Source organism: Leucoraja erinacea, chromosome 8, assembly GCF_028641065.1.
Source record: "Leucoraja erinacea ecotype New England chromosome 8, Leri_hhj_1, whole genome shotgun sequence".
NCBI classification, from domain to species: domain Eukaryota; kingdom Metazoa; phylum Chordata; class Chondrichthyes; order Rajiformes; family Rajidae; genus Leucoraja; species Leucoraja erinaceus.
In genome coordinates this window covers 18,975,949-18,997,071 of record NC_073384.1, presented here as the reverse complement: position 1 = coordinate 18,997,071, position 21,123 = coordinate 18,975,949, and the positions used below count along the sequence as shown (strand labels likewise).

The 21,123-nt window shown below is 43.6% G+C and overlaps 1 protein-coding gene and 1 long non-coding RNA gene across 2 annotated transcripts; one reads left to right on the top strand and one right to left on the bottom strand.

Annotated features, from left to right (window-relative positions):
* Positions 1-2,922: 2,922 nt before the first annotated feature.
* On the bottom strand, positions 2,923-8,972 carry LOC129699400 (uncharacterized). The gene is made up of 2 exons (XM_055639127.1): positions 7,271-8,972; positions 2,923-4,738 (listed from the first exon to the last, which is right to left on the bottom strand). Exon 1 carries the CDS (start codon positions 8,797-8,799, stop codon positions 7,291-7,293), a length of 1,509 nt encoding a protein of 502 aa, XP_055495102.1. The 5' UTR covers positions 8,800-8,972; the 3' UTR covers positions 2,923-4,738; positions 7,271-7,290.
* Positions 8,973-9,438: 466 nt separating this feature from the next.
* On the top strand, positions 9,439-18,807 carry LOC129699399 (uncharacterized). The gene is made up of 4 exons (XR_008723839.1): positions 9,439-13,517; positions 13,773-13,849; positions 14,139-14,256; positions 18,440-18,807. It is a non-coding gene; the product is annotated as an uncharacterized LOC129699399 (long non-coding RNA).
* Positions 18,808-21,123: the final 2,316 nt, after the last annotated feature.

Sequence of the window (21,123 nt, the reverse complement as noted above, 5' to 3'; positions counted from 1 at the left end):
AGTATTCCTTAAAAACATTTCTGTCTATATACCTGTCCAAATGTATTTTATATGTTATTAAAGTACTTGCCTCAACTACCTTCTCTGGAAGCTGATTGCATATAGCCACCACTCTCTGCATGAAAATGTTCGCCCTCAGCTTCCGATTACATTTTTCCACTCTCATCATGATTCTTAATCACTATGTTCAGGGTAAAAGAATCTCTGCAACTACTTTACCTATTCCACTCATGACATTATAGGAGAATGATCCAGGGGATGATTGGGTTTACTTATGAGGAGCTGGCTTTCGGTCTGTATTCCCACTGGAGGTTAGAAGGATGAGAGGACACCTCATCAAATAATGAGAATAATGAGAAGCCTAAAATCAGTGAATGTGGAGAAGATGTTTCTAGCAGTGGAAGAATGTTGGACCAGAGTGCACATCCTCAGAATAAAAGGACATACCTTTAGAACGGTAATGAGGAATACAAGGAATTCTAGCGTGCCCACCACTACTGTTTTGGAGACCGGCTCAAACAAGTGATAGTGCTCACAATTCAGATTCAGGAAGGAAGGAAGGAAGACAGAAATTACTTTGAGTTGTGGCGGAGATGGTTAGTTAGACGAGATCAGGAGAGGATGTAGGCCAATGAACTGGTGGGGAAACCATTCAGCGGCTTAAAGAGTTGTCTGGAGATGCATGAAATGTTTTTTGAGAGGATCCGGGAGGGGTTGAAACCTAGGGATAAAAGAAAGAACATGAAGCTCTTGTCATGAGGTTTTGAACAAATGATATAAACTTTTGAACATGATATTAAACGGTTATGTTTTGGCCTTCATTCTAATTACAGACCACGCGCATTGTGTGTAAATGTAGAAATGTGGCCACTTGTTTGTTTTTTTCCACAGAGCTAAAGATTTGGTGAATGGTAGTTATCAGCTGAGATACACATGACCGTCTGGCTCGGAAACCATGTTGAGTATGACTGAGGATGTTGTTTCTCTCCAGGTGTCCCATGATGCGTCGATAGATGACATGCTCTAATAGTTTACAACAAACTAGAGTGAGCGACTCCGGCCGGCAATTTGCTGGGTCAGGTCGACTCCCTTTCTTAAATAAAGCAGTGATGTTGGCTTGCCTCCAATCACGAGGTAGTTCACCTGTCTGAACACTCTGGGAGAAGATGATTTGCAAAATGGGTGCCACTTGTTCAGCACACAATTTAAGTATTCTTGGAGAGATGCCATTTGGACCATAGGCTTTGTTTGCATCAAGATTCTTAAGACGTTTCATTATTGTCTCAGTGGTGATGGACAGATCAGAAATAGAGCCTGTCTCGGTCCTGATGAGGGGATGTTAGTGATGTCTTCATTGAAAGTAGACTGGTATTGTTTACTAAGTGCCTCTTCTTTTTCTTTGGGGGTGCTGATTAATTTACCTTTAAATTGAGAATCACGACTCTTTTGCTTGATGAATGACCAAAACTTCTTAACATTGGTTTTAAGGGAGTCATAGACGGTGGTCAACAAGTGGAGTTGTTCAGCTTTGCGAAGTTCTTTCTGAACCTGTTTAGGAAGTTGTCTATAACGAAGCCACTGATGAGAAGAACCCTCAGATTTGGCAGTATAGAAAGCTCTGTTCTTCTCCCTGATGAGCCGTATTAAGGGCTTGTTCATTCAGGGCAGAATATAGCGAGAGCTTTTATATTTTGATGGAACATTAGACTCCTGGGCTGAGTTGATGGCCTCTTTGAAACAGCACGTTTTCTTCAACAGATCTAATTATGCAAAAGGGCAATAGGATCACATGCGGGGCACGTGTAAAGTGTTTATTTAGAAATTAATTTTGCCTCTGATAAAGTTGCCTTTTCGTTGGTGCCAGAATGACAATTTCAATTTTAATTCTATTTCAGTTAACATCTCAGAATTTCCAAACTGGCGATGGCCCGTATCTCAATTTATTCTGCATTCTATATTATGCCAATTTGCAATGGTGGGACAGAGAATGAGGAAACATTTAGAATCAAAGGTGAATTTTCCATAATCCCACCGAGTTGGTTCACATTGTGTAGCATACTTTGTCCGAGTTTTCTCATGACATTAATCACTTACATCTACAATCACCATACTCTTGTTTGAGATGGGCGACAAAGTTTATGTGCAGAAATCGAAAAAATGTGGGACTTTTTTAGTTGGTGGCATTCAACAGCATGAAGAGAAATTATATCCGTTGACAATGCAAAGGTACAAATCTCAGGCAAAATTGATGTTTGTCTTCATCGCCAATTGGTTAGAGTAAGATTATTCTTACAGAAAGCACGGAGCGCGTTCGGTTAAATACAAACTTTGGAAGGAAAGTTGGATACAATACTGTCAAGTTCGCGGCACTCGCCTGAAAAACCGGGAACTGGAACGGCGACTGTCAGAGTGGAGCACACACACACACACAAACACATCACAAAGGCGGGGGCCCGGGAAAGCGGGGGAGTGCTGCCTGAAATTCACAAGGTGCAAAGCCAAGGTGATACAGCCACACACAGGAAGGTTAACACAGCTAGCACAGTGTACGGTAAGTCCTTTAAAAGATGGGGGGGGGGGGGGGGGGGGGGGTTTGACGTGAGGGGAGAAGGGGGGAGAAGGGAGGAGAAGGGGGGGGGGGGTAGAAGGGAGTTGAGAAGGACACTTTTAAGAGGCCAGAGAACTTTTAATAAGCCACAGATAAACAGCTGTGAAGTTTGATGGGCATTTAACATTACCTGTCGGTTATTCTTGGTTCTGAAAACTCGTGCTTGCGTTTTTTTTCCACAATGAGCCAATCAAACTGCCTGGTCAGCAAAGGCGAATAACTAAAACTACTAACCATGAACGAGACTCACCAGAGACCACCAGCGAACATGTGGCGACCATGTGGCGATCAGGAGACGAGCACAGAGTCCCCTGCACTCGCCCAAAAAGTCGCCTACGTGGGACAGGCTGTTTACTGGCATGAAACTCGCAACTTTCAGACTGTTGACAGTCAGATTTAATAGCCAAGGGGTTGGAGTGTCGCGTCTTGCCCTGCATAAGGCAGAACTCAAAAGACTCTGCAGAAGCGTCCACAGTGACGTCTTAAAAGCAGCACATGTCATACAAGGACACTCTGAACCCCCTCCCAATGGAATACAATGTAAATGGTATTTCTGTTTATTTCAGCAATCAACTGTTCACACTAGATCTATGTTATTATACTCTCTCATCCATTCCCTGCACACTAGGTGTGATTTACAGAACACAATTAACCTGCAAACCCATACATTTTTGAGATGTGGGAGGAAATGGGAGCATCCAGAGGAAACCCACGCTGTCATAGGAAGAACGTGCAAACTCAAAACAGATGACACCCAAGGTGTGGGCAGCTCCCTGAGTCAGCAGCTCTACCAGCTAGACCACTGTGCTGCCCTCATTTATTTTTTATATCAAAAATCTAGTGGTGTCAATGTTTTTCTAATAAATTCCAGATCAAGAGCTGAGTTTAAATTGCAGTTTGATCTCAGGGCTCCGTGTCTTTTGTTTATATCTCTGGATCACCACTGCACCACCATACTGTATACAATAATCTAACAATTTATAGGTCAGTGAGCCTCGTGTAAATGGGGAGGTAAATACTGGAGATAATTCTTCAGGATAGGATTTACTCAACTCACATTTAAAACAAAACAGGATAATTAGGGACAGACAGCAGGGCTTGGGCAAAACAGATCATGTCTTACAAACTTGATTGATTGTTTAGAGGAGGCAATGTAAGGTATTTGATAATGTGCCCAGTGGTAGGCAGACTATATGATACATGGAATCTGTAGTGATTTAGTGGTTTGGATTCAGAATTGGTTTGCCCATAAAAAAACAAGGGATAGTGCTGGAAGGGTGTTATTCAGGCTGAAGAATTGTGACTAGTGGTGTTCAAAAATCGATAAGATGATAAGTGATAGGAATAGAATTAGGCCATTCGGCCCATCAAGTCTACTCAATCATGACTGATATATCATTCACTCCTTACCCCATTCTACTGCCTTCTCCCCATAACCTCTGACATCCGTACTAATCAAGAATAGTAAGATTAAACGAGAACTTACCAGTTTGAAGTTTGATCTTTATTTTATGAGGAGGAACGTTGAGGGAATACGTGAAGAACCCCGCCTACGGCGCATGCGTGTCATTCTTCAAAGCAGCGGTGTGAGGTCACAGATACACAATAATGACCTAAGATAGTAAGATTATTAAAGAGATACCAGTTTAAGATATGACCATATAAGGGTGGGAGCGGAGGGCACGTATTCCCTCAACGTTCCTCCTCATAAAATAAAGATCAAACTTCAAACTGGTAAGTTCTCGTTTAATCTTACTATTTTACTTCGGAGTCACGTGAGTGACTTCGTGAAGACTTCAAAGCTCTGTGACCTCATGCCGTGGAATGAGTCCAATCTTCACAACTGCCTTGGTAGTTTGGGAGAAATTGTTACTGGTATTTAAAAAAAAATACAATCATACCAACATTTTAAACAAAATTGTAAATAATATTTATTAAATCAATTTATAAACCTTATAAGCTTCAGGTGTAAATTAAATAGAACTCAAAATTTTGCCCGAAAACGTTTCTTCTTTTCTAACTGGTTTGTTGTAATATGTGCGAAACGTTTTCTCTGATGACCATCCTGCAGTTCTGAGGATTTTGTCCATCGGTACCTCCAGGCGATTAGCTGCTGATGTAGATGCAGCCCTGGTGGAGTGAGATTTGAATACATTAGTGTCCACTCCTGCCTGAACTAAGCAATATCTCAGCCACCGTGAAATGGTCTGAGTCGAGACTTTATGGTACGGCTTCTTATGGCTAATTAAAAGAGCCTTTTCATTGCCTCTGATAGCCTTAGTTCTGTCCATATATAACATGATGTGTTTCACTACACAGAGGCGTTCATCCTGCGGATAGGCTATGAACTCTATCACCTGACCCGCTGATCCTGGTCTATTTTGCTTAATAAGGCCCTGGATCACGAAAATCAACCTTCCTGTCGCCTCAGTCAAGTTATCCAATCTTAACTTCTGTAATGACTGGACCCTTTGCGCTGTGACCAGCGCCATAAGCATAACCATTTTCATAGTTAGATAGTTGAGCGGTAATGCCGTAGCCGGTGACCAATTCCGTAACATTGTTAGGACTACGCTCACATCCCAGATTTGGCTATATCTAGCCCTTGGTGGGTTTGTGTTAAAGATGCCTCGTAGCAGTTTTATTACTAGAGGATGTGAGCCGACACCCTGTCTTTCTGTGCCTTCCCATAAATAACTGGACAAGGCACTCCTAGCACTATTGACCGTGCTGTAACTGTCCTTCATAGTGCAGGCTTGTGAGGAATTCTAGGACAGCTGGAATATCCACCTTTCTGTGGTCTAGATTGTTATCCAGGCAGTATTTAGTCCATTTCTTGATATGACATAAATATTGTTTTTGAGTGGAAAGTCTCTGTGCTGCTGTGATCATGTCCACAGTTCTATCAGATAAACCCATATGCCGAAATGGTTCCTTCAGAGTCTACAAACCAATAAATTGAGATAATTATGGCAAGGATGGCTGTCCCCAGTCACCGGATGCACCAGCAACTGAGGACTATGTCTTAAAGTAATATATGGTGTAAGCACCAAATCCTGCAGCACCGAGAACCATGGTTGGGTAGGCCAATCAGGTACTATGAGAATCCCAGATGCCGAGTCTAGCTGAATTTTCCGTAGTACCCGATTGATGAGGCAGAAAGGAGGAAATGCATAAATGAACCATTTCCCCCAGTGCAAAGAGAATGCATCTGTAGCTTCTGCCTCAGGATCTGGTTCCCATGATATATACCTTGGTAACTGATGATTTAACCTGGATGCAAAAAGATCAATATCCGGCCTTCCGTACTTTGCTGTGATATCAGCAAATATCGTTCTGTCTAACATCCATTCCGCATTTTCATTAAATTTTTGTGACCTGGCGTCTGCCACTGAATTAAGTATCCCTGGTAGATACGTAGCCGATAACCAAATATTCCTTTGGATACACCATTCCCAAATATGGTTTGCCAATTCATCACAGGATGTTGATATATTTCCACCCATATGATTTATATATGCCACCATCGTGGTATTGTCTATCTGCAATCTAACATGCTGGTTAATCATTCCCGAGCAATAAGATTTTAAACCATAAAAAGCACTCAACATTTCTAAGTAATTTATACCCTTTGTGGTAAGTAGGTTAGTTTCCTGTATATTCCATCTCCCTCCAGAGCTCGAGATGGTATCCGTTGCTCCCCAACCCAGTGCACACTCTAATTTTTTCTCTCTGTAAATTTTGGTAATGCAATCGTCCAAATTGAATGGCAGGAAACGTGGCTATAATTTTCCCAATAATCCTGGCTACCCGTCTAATGGATGGTTTAACGGTATTAATAAGCTCTGTGCAATCCTTTTGGAACTCAGTGGCTTTCCCTATAGGTAAAGTCACTAACATATCAAGTGTGTTAATAGTGAACCCCAAGTAATCAATATTAGTTGCAGGTGTTAATTGTCTTGTGGCAACCACTGCTCTACTAGCCAATTCATAAGTTTTCCCCACAATCAAGATATCATCCAAATATGCCACCACTCTATAGTTTTGTTGTCTAAGAAATGCCAAAGCTGGTTTAAGAATTTTTGTGAATAATCTAGGGGCTGACGTTAGCCCGTTTGGTAGCGCCTTGTATTGCCAAAGCTGACCCATCCAATTAAATTTCAAAAACCGTCTGTGTTCGTCTCTGATGGGTACCATATAGTAAGCATCTTGCAGATCAATACTTGCCATAAAGTAGCCCGCCGACACTAGCTCTGTAGCAGTACTAAAAGTATCCATTTTAAAATGAGCATATTGTACAAACTTATTAAGTGTTGATAAATCAATAATTATCCGGCAACCCCCATCTTTCTTATGTCTAATGAATATATTTGAGACAAATTCCTGTTGTTCATGTTTGGTTTTTTCAATTACTCCTTTAGTGAACAACCTTTGTATTTCAATTTTAGCTTTAGCTCTGTCTAATTTGGTAAGCATATAAGTTCTGTCCGGTGTATGTTGTACTGGAGGTTCTTGTATGTGTATAAACTCTATAAGATATCCCTTAATACTGCTAAGGATATACCTATCCACAGTTAACTTACACCATGCTTCCAAATGAAATTGCAACCTCCCTCCAAGTTCTGTGCTCCTTATTAATTTTTGAGGCACAGACCCACCTACCTCCATGGTTATCGGTGGTGTTACTTTCTTGGTCTTAACCGAGGTTGCGGAGGGCCTTGAGGTTGAAAGTGGGGTAAATGTTGAAGTGGAGGCTTCCGCATTTTCCATTGTGGGCGTCCCGGGCCAACCCCTAAAAAAGGACGCTGTTGCTGGTTACCTCTGGCCTCTCTCCAATTTTTCGTACTATACATATTAGTACTTGCTTTTTTAGTCGTCCCATAAGGATGATACCGTTTTCCGAGATATCCTTTGGTCGCTTTTATTAGGCCCAAAGTTTTGGCCTCTTCCTCCAAATCTTTGACCTGTTTTGATAGGTCACCCCCAAACAACAAATTTTGAGGTTTTATGGCTTTCTGTTTGCACAGGATTGCAAATTTTGGGTCTAACGCTGGCTGAATAGCCCCTTTCCTGATGTTGTTCAGTTCAAATTGAACATTGCAAAACAGTGCTAAAGCATCTTTCATGTCATTTGACATATCCACATTTTCCAGCGTACGGGCCAAAGCTGTTATACCCGCCGAGCTATTATATCCTTTAATAGCGTTCTGTATTTTGATATCCAGACTCCGAATATCCTGCCCCACGTGTCTCCAAATGCTTCGGTTCACCTTGGGTACATTCAGGGCCGCACAATTTCGCGGAGGTAAATGTCTTGCCCATACCTCAGCTAAGGTATTAGTTTTGAGGTGATGGGTCGTCATATAATCAATGCTGGCAGCCATCCTGGCCTCTAGGTCTTTTCCAGTTTCTTCTTGCTGGAAATATGTGCCCACCATGTCCAGCAACTGTGTTCCCTCATCCTCCATATGGGAACGTGGCTCTGACTCTTGTTCAGAGTCTGAGTCAGGCAGCCCTTGAACACCCTCTTCAGATGAGGATGATATGTCCAGCAGCCTTTTCTGGCCATGCTCTGAGGGACTTACACCTGTATGTGTGCGGCTTTTATCCATTTTCTGGAGCCTGACACTATGGAGATGTTCCTCCCACAACCGCTCCAGCCGACTTTCGTGCTCTCCCGCACTAGTCGCTCGCGGGTGTTTCTTTTTAGCCCACCGCTCCTGCCGACTTTCGTGCCCTCGGGCACTAGTCGCACGCGGTTTAAATCGCAACTCGTCGCCATGCCTACCGGCTCTGGTTGCTCCCGGCCGCTGCAAATGCCGTTGTTCGCCGTCCCGGTACTCCTCCGAACATATTGATGACGGCCCCACATTCTGCAGCCACTCGTACTGTTTTCCGAGCTCTGCAGATGCGGTCGCTGCTGGCTGCTCCATGCCCTGCAGCTGGTCATCATCACTGCTATACAAGTAAGTATTTACCGGCGACTTTTCGGGCTCACTTTCACAGCGGTTCGTTTTGCGTTTCGCCTTCCCGCCCGGTCTAGAATTAGTTTTTCCCGGCGCGGGGTTTGAATCTGGCACAGCTGTCTCAATGGAAACTGCCTGTGCCGTCGGCTGCTGCTGCGGGTCCCCGGCACCTTTACCGCCGACATCCTGCAGCTTCTTCACAGCCTTTCTGCGTCCTCTATCCATTCCTAAAAAACGGTGAAAATGCAGAATCACTTACCTGCCGTCGACCGGCTTTTTAACTCTCCCGTTCAAGGGGACATCCTCCCCAGGTCCGACACGTTCAATGCGTGTATGCGATATGACACGCATGCACCGTAGGCGGGGTTCTTCACGAAGTCACTCACGTGACTCCGAAGTAAAATAGTAAGATTAAACGAGAACTTACCAGTTCGAAGTTTGATCGTTATTTTATGAGGAGTACGTTGAGGGAATACGTGAAGAACCCCGCCAGGACGCATGAAAGTCATTCTTCAAAGCAGCGGTGTGAAATCACAGATAACTGTAATGACTGAACATAGTAAGATTAGAGAAGAAATACCAGTTGAGTATATGATCATGGGTGGGAGCGGAGGGCACGTGTTCCCTCAACGTACTCCTCATAAAATAACGATCAAACTTTGAACTGGTAAGTTCTCGTTTAATCTTACTATTTTACTTCGGAGTCACGTGAGTGACTATGTGAAGATTTCAAAGCACTGTGATTTCATGCCGTGGAAACGAGTCCATGCATCACATCTGCCTTAATGACTGTGGGAGGAATTGTGTCAACAAAATTTAGACATGAATCCGACATTGAAATCCATGAAAATTTATTAACACCAAATTATAGCCCCTATTTATGGGGTAAATCAAATTACAGAACTTAAAATTGTTTCTGCAAACGTTCCAGGTTTAATGACTGGTTTATGATAAAATAGTTGGAATGTTTTTTTCCCCTGACCATCCTGCTGTCTTGAGGATTTGGTCCATTGGTACATCCAACTGCATAGCTGCTGATGTAGCTGCAGCCCTGGTGGAATGAGATTTTAAAATATTATTATGCACCCCAGCCTGTATTAGAACCTGTTTCAGCCATCTTGAGATGGTCTGGACCGTCACTTTTTTGTGTGGTTGCTTGTGGCTGATTAAAAGTGCCTTCTCATTGCCTCTGATGATATTCGTGTTCTCCATGTATAACAACAAATGTCTTACTATACAGAGACGATCATCTGTTGGGTAAGACCTAAATTCTATATTGAGGCCTGCTGATCCCTGTCTGTTCTGCTTAACTAATTCATAAATATGAAACGTAATATTTCCAGATGAAGAAGTCATGTTGTCCAGTCTTAATTTATGTAACGACTGTACCCTTTGTGCCGTGACCAAAGCCATTATCATGACTGTTTTTAATGTCAGTCTATGTAGGGACAGAGCTGTTGCTGGAGACCAATTCCTGAGCATAGTCAGGACAATACTCACATTCCATATTTGAGAGTACCTGGTTCTTGGGGGATTGGTATTAAAAATTCCCCTCATAAGTTTTGTTACCAGGGGGTGAGTCCCAACAGAATGACGCTCTGTTCCTTGCCATAGATAAGTTGATAGGGCACTTCTGGTGCAGTTGATGGCACTATAACTGAGCCCCTCATCATAATGGAGGCCTGCAAGGAATTCCAGAACAGACGGGATGTTCATTAATCTGTAGGTGATGCTGTTTCTGTGACAATACAGCTCCCATTTCCTGATATAGACCAGATACTGTTTTTTGGTGGACTGTCTGTGGGCCGCCGGAATCATGTTCACTGTTCGGTCCGTCAGTCCCAGCTGTAGTAGAGGTATTTTTAGACTCTACAAATTAATACATTCATATATGGTGATACATGGTTCTAATACCATGTTGAGTATCACAGGGAACCATGGTTGAGTAGGCCAATCGGGTACTACCAAAATACCAGACGCAGAGTCTTGCTGTATTTTCCTTAATGCCCAACTGATGAGGCAGAAAGGAGGGAATGCATAAATAAACAATTTCCCCCAATGCAGCGAAAATGCATCTGTCGCCGCTGCCCCAGGGTCTGGTTCCCATGAAACATAGTTTGATAACTGGTGATTAAGCCTGGATGCGAATAGATCGATATCTGGTGTTCCATACCGTGCTGTAATATCAGCAAATACTTTTTTATTCAACATCCATTCGGTGTTTTCATTAAATTTGCGTGACCTGGTGTCTGCCACTAAATTTAGTTTACCTGGTAGGTAAGTAGCTGATATCCAAATATGTCTCTGGATACACCATTGCCAAATTGTATTAGCCAGATTGTCACATGATGTTGATTTGTTTCCACCCATGTGGTTGATATATGCTACCATGGTAGTATTGTCAATCTGTAGTCTAACATGCTGGTGATATAACCCAGTACAATATGACTTTAGGCCATGGAATGCATCCAACATTTCCAGGTAGTTTATGCCCAGTGTTTGTAATAATGATGCCTCCTGTGCAGTCCATCAACCTCCACAGCTGGAGATGGAATTGGTGGCACCCCAACCAAGTGCACTGGCATCCGTTTGTAGCACCATAGAAGGGTTGCTGATTATGATTGGATTGAAACAAACCCGAATGTTATCTATCCACCATTTTAGTTCCATTATAGCTTTGATTGGTAGCTTCATGGGTCTGTCAAAATGACCAGCATTGATTTTGAGTGCTCGTATTTTTGCTTTCTGTAAATTTTGGTAATGTAAAGGTCCGAATTGTGTTGGTGGAAAAGCAGCCACCATTTTGCCAATTACTTTTGCGACCAATCTGATGGACGGTTTACTGATGTCAATGAGGTTATTGCAAGCCTCTATTAAGTCTATAGCCTTTCCCTTTGGCAAAGTCACCGACATGTGAACTGAGTCAATGGTGAACCCCAAATAGTCCTTAGTAGTGGAAGGCGTTAATTTAGATTTAACTGGATGGATAATAAACCCGTTTTTCAAATAACTGTTTTGTGGCTGTTACAGTTTTAGTCAATTCCAAAGTTTTGCCCACAATACATATGTCATCTAGATATGCCATGACCATGTGTTTTCGTTTCCATAGAAATGCTAGGGCTGGTTTCAAATTTTTTGTGAACAGCCTGGGGGCTGATGTTAACTGATTTGGCAGTGCTCTATACTGCCAGAGCTGTCCCATCCAGTTGAATTTTAAGTAACATCTGTGGTCACCTCGTATAGGCACTGAATAGTAAGCATCTTTTAAATTGATGCTAGCCATGAAGTAACCTTTGGAAATCAATTGTTTTGCAGTAACAAAGGTTTCCATTTTAAAATGAATATATTGTACAAATGTATTCAATTTGGTCAACTCTATGAAGATGCGACAACCACCATCTTTTTTGTTTTTGGTAAAGATATGGACACGAATTCTAGCGGTTCCTGTTGGGATTTTTCAATTACCCCTTTTGTGTAAAGCCGCTCCAGTTCAGCATGCGCTTCTGATTTTTCTTTACCGGAAAGTACGAACATTCGGTTCGGTACATTCAATTCAATTCAATTCAATTCAACTTTAATGTCATCGCACAAATACAAGTATGAGTACAACGAAATGCAGTTTTGCGTCAGTCCGTAGTAGTTGTGCATAAAGAAATAAAAAAAATAGAAAGAGAGAAGATACAGAATAATCAAAAAATACAGAATAATTAAACAATGGGGACGGAGGGATCGGAGAAATCTATCGGCGGGACTCCGAGTTCAGCAATGTGATTGTATTGTTGTGGAAGCTGTTCCTCATCCTACTAGTACGTGACCTGAGGCTCCTGTACCGCCTCCCTGATGGGAGGAGGACAAACAGTCCATGCTGAACTGGAGGGCTGTATTTGCGTATAAATTCTATGGTATATCCCTGGATACTGCTTAAACATACTCCATGCATCCAGAAAGAAGTGTAATCTCCCCCCAACCTCCATGCTCCCTTCAATTTATAGGGAACCAGGCCCACCTATCTCCATAGTTACCAGTGGCAGGTTTACTTATTTTTGAAAATCCTTCGTTGATGTTGAGGCGTCGGTGTCTGGGTTTGTGGTTGGGTTGGTGTTGGAGGTTTGCGTATTTTCCAAAAAGGCCGGCCTGGGCCATGGCCTAAAAAAGACTCATGTTCGGTGTACCGGACCTTTGAGCTTTCACCAGTTTGTCTTGTTCTACTGGTGGGTGCGTAAGGATGCAGGTGGAGGCATTGACAAAGCGACGGTACAGATCTCAGGCAAAATTATGTTTGGCTCATTCGCCAGTTGCTTAGAGTGAGACTACTGAAAGTGTGGAGAGCGTAGTTTACATACAAACTCTGAAAGAGAGATGGATGCACTACTAGGCAAGAAAATGGGAGTGGAACTAATTGGACAGCAAGTTGCAAGCGACAAGAGCTGCACGATGGACCGAAATATCTCTTTCTTGGCCGCTAGAATTAGTCGAGTTCTGGAATGATTTTACTGATCACGAGGAAGTCTAGCAGTTATTGATTCTATTTTGCCGATTAGCAAGTAAGACGTCGAGTGACAGGAGTGTCTGGTTTTGATGTTAATTGTCCATTGCGAGCACTTGGCTCAACTAACTACTCGGTCCTCCATGCTAACACGCTCCCATCCCACTGGGAATGCCGGTGAAGTCTTTGGTTGTGCCTCTATTACCTCTTTCTGGAGCGAAAACGTGACCTTTGTTGACGGAGACGTATCTGTTGTATAAAACCTCCAGTCAGATTTAACAGCAAAGAGGGAGGAGTATGGCATCGCGCTCTGCATAGGGCAGAAGGCAGAGATCAAAAGACACAGCACGAGCGTCCAACAAGCAAAGCGACGTCGAGAAGACTTTCGTTGCTTCACAGGCGACGTCTTCGGCTTCAAGGACAGCGATCGTCGCCAAGGCAGCGAGAGCTCCTTTTGGTAAGTTTTCCAAACGAACTCGTTCCTGACTCGAAACATGCAATATCGCGTACCATTCATCATGGGAGTCCTCCCGCATCCAACTTCCGTGAACATGATAGCTGGAAGTACAAGGATGATGGTAGATTGATATGAAAATTACATAATTTACACATTACTTTTACATTACACAAAGGTCGAGACTTTTGGGCTCCGTAACTTAGGACAATTAATATGTTAATAATTCTGATACTAGATCGCAACCTTGCCCAACAGGATACACGAATAATGAAGATACCTGTGCTTATAAGTGGCATCCGGCTGGTGGTTGCTGAGTGCCGCAGTGAGCTAAGGTAAGGATTTGTGTGTGTGTGTGTGTGTCTGTTCCACTCTGACAGTCGCCGTTCCAGTTGCCGGTTTTTCAGGCGACTGCCGGCAACTGCTGCCACTGCCAGCAGTCCGCTGAGAAATCGCCTAAGTGGGACAGGCCCATGTTTTTATCATGAATTTAGTTCATGATATTCACAAACCGTTCAAATTGAAGCGCTACTTGAAGTGGGATTCAGAGGAGGGAGATGGTTGGTGGTGGGGGGGGGGTCGAAACAAGTGGTTTTATGGAGTAACATGTTCTTTTATTTACAGAATACTTCGAAATGGTGATCCGCTTCGATTCCCACACGGTAACGCTGTTCGTGGTCTTCAACGTTCTCTGGTCTCAGGAATCAGCCTTCCCAGAGCTGGGAAGCTACCCTAGTTCAAGGTGAGCACCCGTCGGTTAACTTTCAGTCTCTCTCTCCACAACAGATGCTGACCCAGTTCAGGAAATCAAAAATAAATCACAAGTCTTGCAGGGTTATCCCCTTGAGATAGTTGTCTGTGGACACGAAGGAAGAAAACAGTAACAGCTCTGGAGGAGAGAGGGGCTAGAGAGCACGGATCGGGGTGTGATGAGGAGCAGGTTCCATGGATTTCCTTAGTTTAGGGCCGGTCTCTGCCTCACGTCCAGTGCCTTGTTATCCCGCCGGTAATATGAACCACGGGTACAGTTTCTGATCACTGACGGCACTTTATTTTATATAATGTTGGTAGTGTTTGTTAATGAACGTCGGCAGGTTGAAAATCTGGAAGTGGTTGAGGTCTATAACCATGGATCCAAGCGACGTGTTGCCCTGGGAAGCAGAAACAGCGACGGGATCTTCGTATCCACATCATAACTCAGGTGGAGAAAAACTGGTGGGATAAAAGTTACAATCTCGGCATCCGGCAATATTCTGTGCGATGGGAGCGCTTGTCTTTCTCCAAACTGCAAACTGCACTAAACATGTTCATTGCACTTAGTGGGTACAGCACAGTTTACTGTTTTAATTGTTAATCCCAATTGTTCTACGTTACCTCTGGACGGTGCTAATCTGATATAGCTTCCTTTAGTGACCAGGTGTGCATTTACAGCGGTACAACAATACTTCTTCACTCTCCGTGTGGGGGTTATTTAAATGTTGCTTGTGACTTCAAGAGTGCGACATTCAAATAACGGAGTATTACCAGTTGTCCGCAAACAAAGCAAATGAAATTCTTGCTTGCTGCAGCGAATATTCAGTTGGAATCTAGGGGCTTGCGGACTCCCTAACGGGATGTGAGGGGATGAGTGGATCATGCTTGTCCCTGGGGTTTTGTTCTCCAGGTGCTTCACCTTCTTCGCCACCTTGTCCCCCTTCCTTTGACCCTCCCCACCCACACATGCGCTCTGCCCAACCCCAGGGTTCCATGACTCAACTACAAGGGAGGAAGGGGGGGGGGGGGGGGGGGGGGGGAGGGAGGAGGGGGGTTAGTACCACCGGAGGCCTCGCCTGGGATTTGGGGCAATTCCTCCAAATATGCCCAACTTCCTTGCAGGCATGGCACCTCGGCCACTCAGATGCCCAGAAGATGTTAAAATCACGGCCATACTGCTGGACACAGAAGTGCCCATCAACTTCCTCCTCCCAGTCCAGCATCATCGTCAGCTGGTGCCGGAGGGAAATAATGTGCTGCAGCTCCTTCCCTTGAGATATCGAGGTGATGTCCATGAGGACATTCCCTAGCAATGTTACAAAATTTTGATTTATACCATCAGATAAAGCATAAAAATAAGTTTAATTTGACACATAATTCACTTTCATATCTTCAGTATTAAAAACGTTATGGCCATTTTCATACTCGGAAATTGGCATCTTGTTCCCTATTGCTTTTTCATTGACTTAACACAAAATGATCGAGAACATTTAAAAGCCGATAACTTTCTTAAAATTTAAGAGAACTGCAAGAAATTTTCAGTTATTATAGATTGAAACATTCTGAAACAATTATGAAGCAATCTTACTTAGATTACTTGAAATTGAAGCATATAATTAGTTAGTTACCTAATTGTACTAATTACAAAATTCAATTACTAGATCTAAACATCTATCCATTTCTTAAGAATAGATTAACACTTTTAAATAGCCTAAGTGTCCAAATAACATTCACACAAGAATTCAGAATATAAAATAATTTTTAAATCTCATTGTCATGGGTTTATAGGCCAAATGGAAGGAATTTAATGTTTAATACCTGTAAATTAATGGCCATTTAAATCAGCTCGCGAGTGGGAATTTCTGGAACGGGACCATTTGGAACGTTCAGGGTGCGGTGAATTTAGTCCCCCATATCTGCAGCAAATACACTGCCGATTCTTCGGGGACTAAATCACCGTTTTGCGACTTAAAATGTGAATTAAATACATCTTAAGAAACACTTTTATACATAAAAATAAACTACTTTATTTTACCTGGTCCTCCATAAAATCCATCCCAGTTGTCGGCATTGACAGCTTCAAAGCTGATTTTCAAATCATTCCAGCGATTAACTTGTCGGGTGAATTAAAAAATAAAAACACACAGAACGGCCGTAGGAACGATTCTTTAGCAACATCTTGCACTCCAACAAATATAATCCAGTACCAGGTCGGGAAAAAACCCCGTATTAACCCCGCCCTCCCCCTCAAACCCGCCAAAATCGCGCACACGGCCAGTGGCAGAATTGCAGCGCCGCTGAAGGTAAGTATTGTAACATACCTACATTCCCCAGGGTGTGAAGGTAGAGAAGGAGGACCTCGTATGTAATGCAGGGCAGGACGTTGGACAAGACCACCCGCTGCGTGGTGGACCCTATGTGCTCAACATTCAAGAAAACTCCTCCCACTGTGACCCCTTTACTCACAGCCGCTTTCACCCCCTCAATGGTACCCCTCAACTGACTCAAGGAAGAGCACGGCCTTCGCAAACATCTTACCCACGTGCAGGATGCCTGCGGGCTTGGCTGCCATGGCCACAGCGGCCGTACAGTCCTCCAGGTTGATCTGGGGTGGCAAGTAGCATCTTACCCCATGCTCAAAAGGTGGGTTCCTCATAGAGAACTGGGCCCCAAGAGGAGCAGCCGAAGCAGCCGCCTGAGCATAGCTCCTGGAAGACCGCGGTTCCCCAGAACACTGACCAGGTGTAAAAGTCCAGAAATATTTTTCTCCTCTTTTTTTGGTGCGCGAATAATTTCCTGGCAGGTTGCAAGCCACTGTCGTCTCCCTGATGCTAGGGTCCAGGATGTCTTGGAGCAGCTGCACGGCATCCTCAAGCGTGAGGGGGAGCAGCCGGATGTTGTTGTGCGTGTTGCCGCAAGTTATATAGGTTGGAAGAGGAAGGAGGTTCTACAACAAGAATTTATGGAATTGGGTAGAAGATTGAAAAGCATGACCTGCAGGGTAGTGGTCTCAGGATTGCTTCCAGTAACTCATGCTAGTGATGGTAAGAATAGGAAGGTAGGAGACATGAATGTGTGGCTGAGGAGTTGGTGCAGGGGGCAGAGTTGCAGTTTTCTGGTTGCACCTAAACTGAAGGAGGACCAACATCCTAGTGGGAAGGTTTGCTAATGCTACACAGGACCAACATCCTGGTGGGAAGGTTTGCTAATGCTAAACTAGATTGGCATGGGGATGGGATCTCATGCAGGGCAAAAGCATGTGAGAGGCTACAAGTTTTTATGGAGGTTGGTGTGGGAAAGATTATTGGACAGAATAAGCAGGTGAAAGCCAGAGAGCGAGGAAGGAGGGTTGGTTTAAACTGCATATATTTTAATGCAAGAGGGCTGATGGGTAAGGCAGTTGAGCTTAGGGCATGGATAGGTACGAGCGAATGGGACGTTATAGCCATGATTGAAACCTGGTTAAGTGAAGGGCAGGACTGGAAGCTCAATGTTCTGGGGAACATGAGCTTCAGGAGAAACAGGGGTGAGGGAAAAAGAGGAGGAGGGGTGCATTGTTGGTTAAGGAGGTGACATTACGCATGGTTCGTCTAGTGAGGCTATATGGGTGAAATTGAGGAACAAGAAGGGTATGATCACTTGGTGTGAAAGGTATGGCACCTCATATTCCGCTTGGGGAGTCTGCATCCTGGGGGCATGAACATTGAATTCTCCCAATTTTGTTAGTCCTTGCTGTCTCCTCCCCTTCCTCAGCCCTCCTGCTGTCTCCTCCCATCCCCAGCCTTCGGGCTCCTCCTCCTTTTTCCTTTCTTCTCCCCGCCCAGTCCCCACCCCCCCATCAGTCTGAAGAAGGGTTTTCGCCCGAAACGTTGCCTATTTCCATCACTCCATAGATGCTGCTGCACCCGCAGAGTTTCTCCAGCTTTTTCGTGCACCTATGATCACTTTGTTGGGAACGTACTGCGGACCCCTGAACAGTCAACAGGAATTAAAGAGATTAATGAGATTAAAGAAACTGCAACATAAAAATACTTGTGTGAAGTAGATTTGATTTGAAGGATTTTCTGTTGCAATGAGCCTGTCAATAGAGACCGGAGTTCCTCTCACAGTATTTTGCATTAGGCAAGAAAAATACTGCATGGCCTAACTACTGATATTCTTGTTTTCACCAGAATCTTTGGACCACATCCTACTTAACTACTGGACTGAAAACTACATACAGCCTTTTTTCAACTGTTAATCAGCAGTGAAAGCTTATCAGCATCAAACCCCAATCCAACATGTGGTGAAGGGAATGTTGTGGTGACCCATTTGGTTCCACATAAATGAGAGTCTGATGTTTACGCACTGTAAATAACATCTCTCTGCAATGTTAGAAACCCCTGTACTCCTTATACCTAATAAATTTATTGCAAGCAGCATGTGAAGTTCACATTATATCAATTGTAAACGTCATTGTGTTCAACAGTCTTAATGAAATATCCAATTCACTCTCTAGAGGACGAAATGTGTAAAATTTAGAAAGAGATTCAGCATATAAACAGGCTCTTCAGCTGATCATTGATCACCCATACACTAGTTCTATATTGTCTCACTTTCACATCCTGCACACAAGGGGAAATTCACAGAAGCCAATTAACCTACAAACCATGTGGTCACAGGGAAAACACATAAACAGCATCAGATTCAAACTTGGTTCTGGCTCTGTACCAGGAGGATAGAATAGTCATTACCTATCATTATGCATATATCATGCATTACCTGGACATGGGGAGAAAGATGTGGGGGGGGGGGGGGGGGTGAGGGGGTAGAGAAAGAGAGAGAGAGAGAGAGGGGGAGAGAGAGAGAGAGAGAGAGAGAGAGAGAGAGAGAGAGAGAGAGAGAGAGAGAGAGAGGAGGTGGAGAGAGGAGGGGAGGAGAGGGGATGAGAGAGAGAGAGAGAGAGGGAGGAGAGAGAGTGAGGGGGAGAGAAAGAGAGAGAGAGAGAGAGAGAGGGAGAGAGAGAGAGAGAGAGAGAGAGAGAGAGAGAGAGAGAGAGAGAGAGAGAGAGAAAGCGAGAGAGAGAGAGAGAGAGAGAGAGAGAGAGAGAGAGAGAGAGAGAGAGAAGGAGAGAGAGAGAGAGAGAGAGAGAGAGAGAGAGAGAGAGAGAGAGAGAGAGAGAGAGAGAGAGGGGGGGGAGAAAGAAAGGGGGAGAGAGAGAGATGTGTAACATCTCCACAAGGCTGGATGGCAGTATGAGCTGCGATGAAGATGTTATGAGGCTGCACGGTGATTTGGATAGGTTGGGTGAGGGCAGATGCAGTGTAATGTGAATGCATGTGAGGTCATCTATGAGTTGCGGCAATGGGAGAGGATTAGTTTGACAAGATCAGGAAAGGATGTAGGCCAAAGAAGTATCAGTCAGTGTGGAACAAATCAATGTATTAGAGTGCGGTCTGAGAATGATTAAATTATTTTTGAGATCCAGAAGGAGTGGTATAGAAACAGAAAAAAAGTTAGTAAAATAGGTTCAGGAGTAGGCCATTCGGCCCTTCAAGTTAGCACCACCATGCAATATGATCATGGCTGATCATCTAAAATTAGTATCCCTTTCCTGCATTTTCTCCCATATCCCTTGATTCCTTTAGCCCTAAGAGCTGAATCTAGTTCTCTCTTTAAAACATCCAATAAATTGGCCTCCAATGTCTTCTGTGGCAAAGAATTCCACATACTCACAACTATCTGGGTGAAGAAGTTTTTCCTCATCTCAGTCCCAAGGGATGAAAGAACACAAAGTACTTCGCTTGAAGGGTTGCACAAGAGGATATTAACTTATGATAGTAAATGTTTACGTATTGGGCTTCATTCAAAAGCGCATTGTGTGTTAATGCAGAAATAACATATCGTCAGTTGACATTAGATGTAGGGATTTAGAATCATAGAGTCATATCCCTTAAAAACCTTTCTGTCCGTGTACCTGTCCAAATGTCCTTTAAATGTTGTTAAAGTACTTGCATCAACAACCTTCTCTGGAAACTCGTTGCATACAGCCACCGCTCTCTGTATGAAAATGTTCGCCCTCATTTTCTGATTAGTTTTTTCCACTCTCATCATGATTCTTGATTACTATATTCAGGGTAAAATAATCTCTGCAACTACTTTACCCATTCCACTCATACATAAGATCACTCCTTATCCACCTGCACTCCAATTTGGCTCTGGCAGGTCAACAAGGCACTGGAGATATGTAGAACCATCCAACCAAGGGGATAGTATCAGCATCATTGAATGATCCCTCGCGCATTCAATACTTACATGAATCACAAGAACCGGTAGTTCCAGATACGGATTTTCATACAGGAGAAAGTGGTAGAAGCGGGCCATACGGGCTGGGAAACAATGAGATTGGGGGCTGTTGAGCGTAGATCAGCGGGTCTCCCATTGTCCTTGAACATATGATACTTGCACGGTAAGGCTGGATAACATCCAATACCTGCCAAACTTTGGATTGAATCATGTCGGGTGAAATGATATAGAAGGAGTCAGTGAGAAATACTGTGAAGGACTGTAAAACCATAAAACCATAAGATATAGGAACAGATTTATGGTTGGCCCTCCCATTCCATCGTTGCTAATCTATTTGTCCTACACAACCCCATTCCCCTGCCTTCTCCTTGTTGATACCCTATATTTGTTTCCAGATTAATTTTGGGCAGGTTTATCAGAATGGATGATGCAAGAAAGATTACCCCCATGTTGTGGGGTGATAGAATCCAGAACAAGAAGGTTGCAAGGTTCACCCATTTAAATAGTGGCAGAAATAACTTTGAGTTGTGGCAGAGAGAGATGGTTGGTCAGACAAGATCCGGAGAGGATG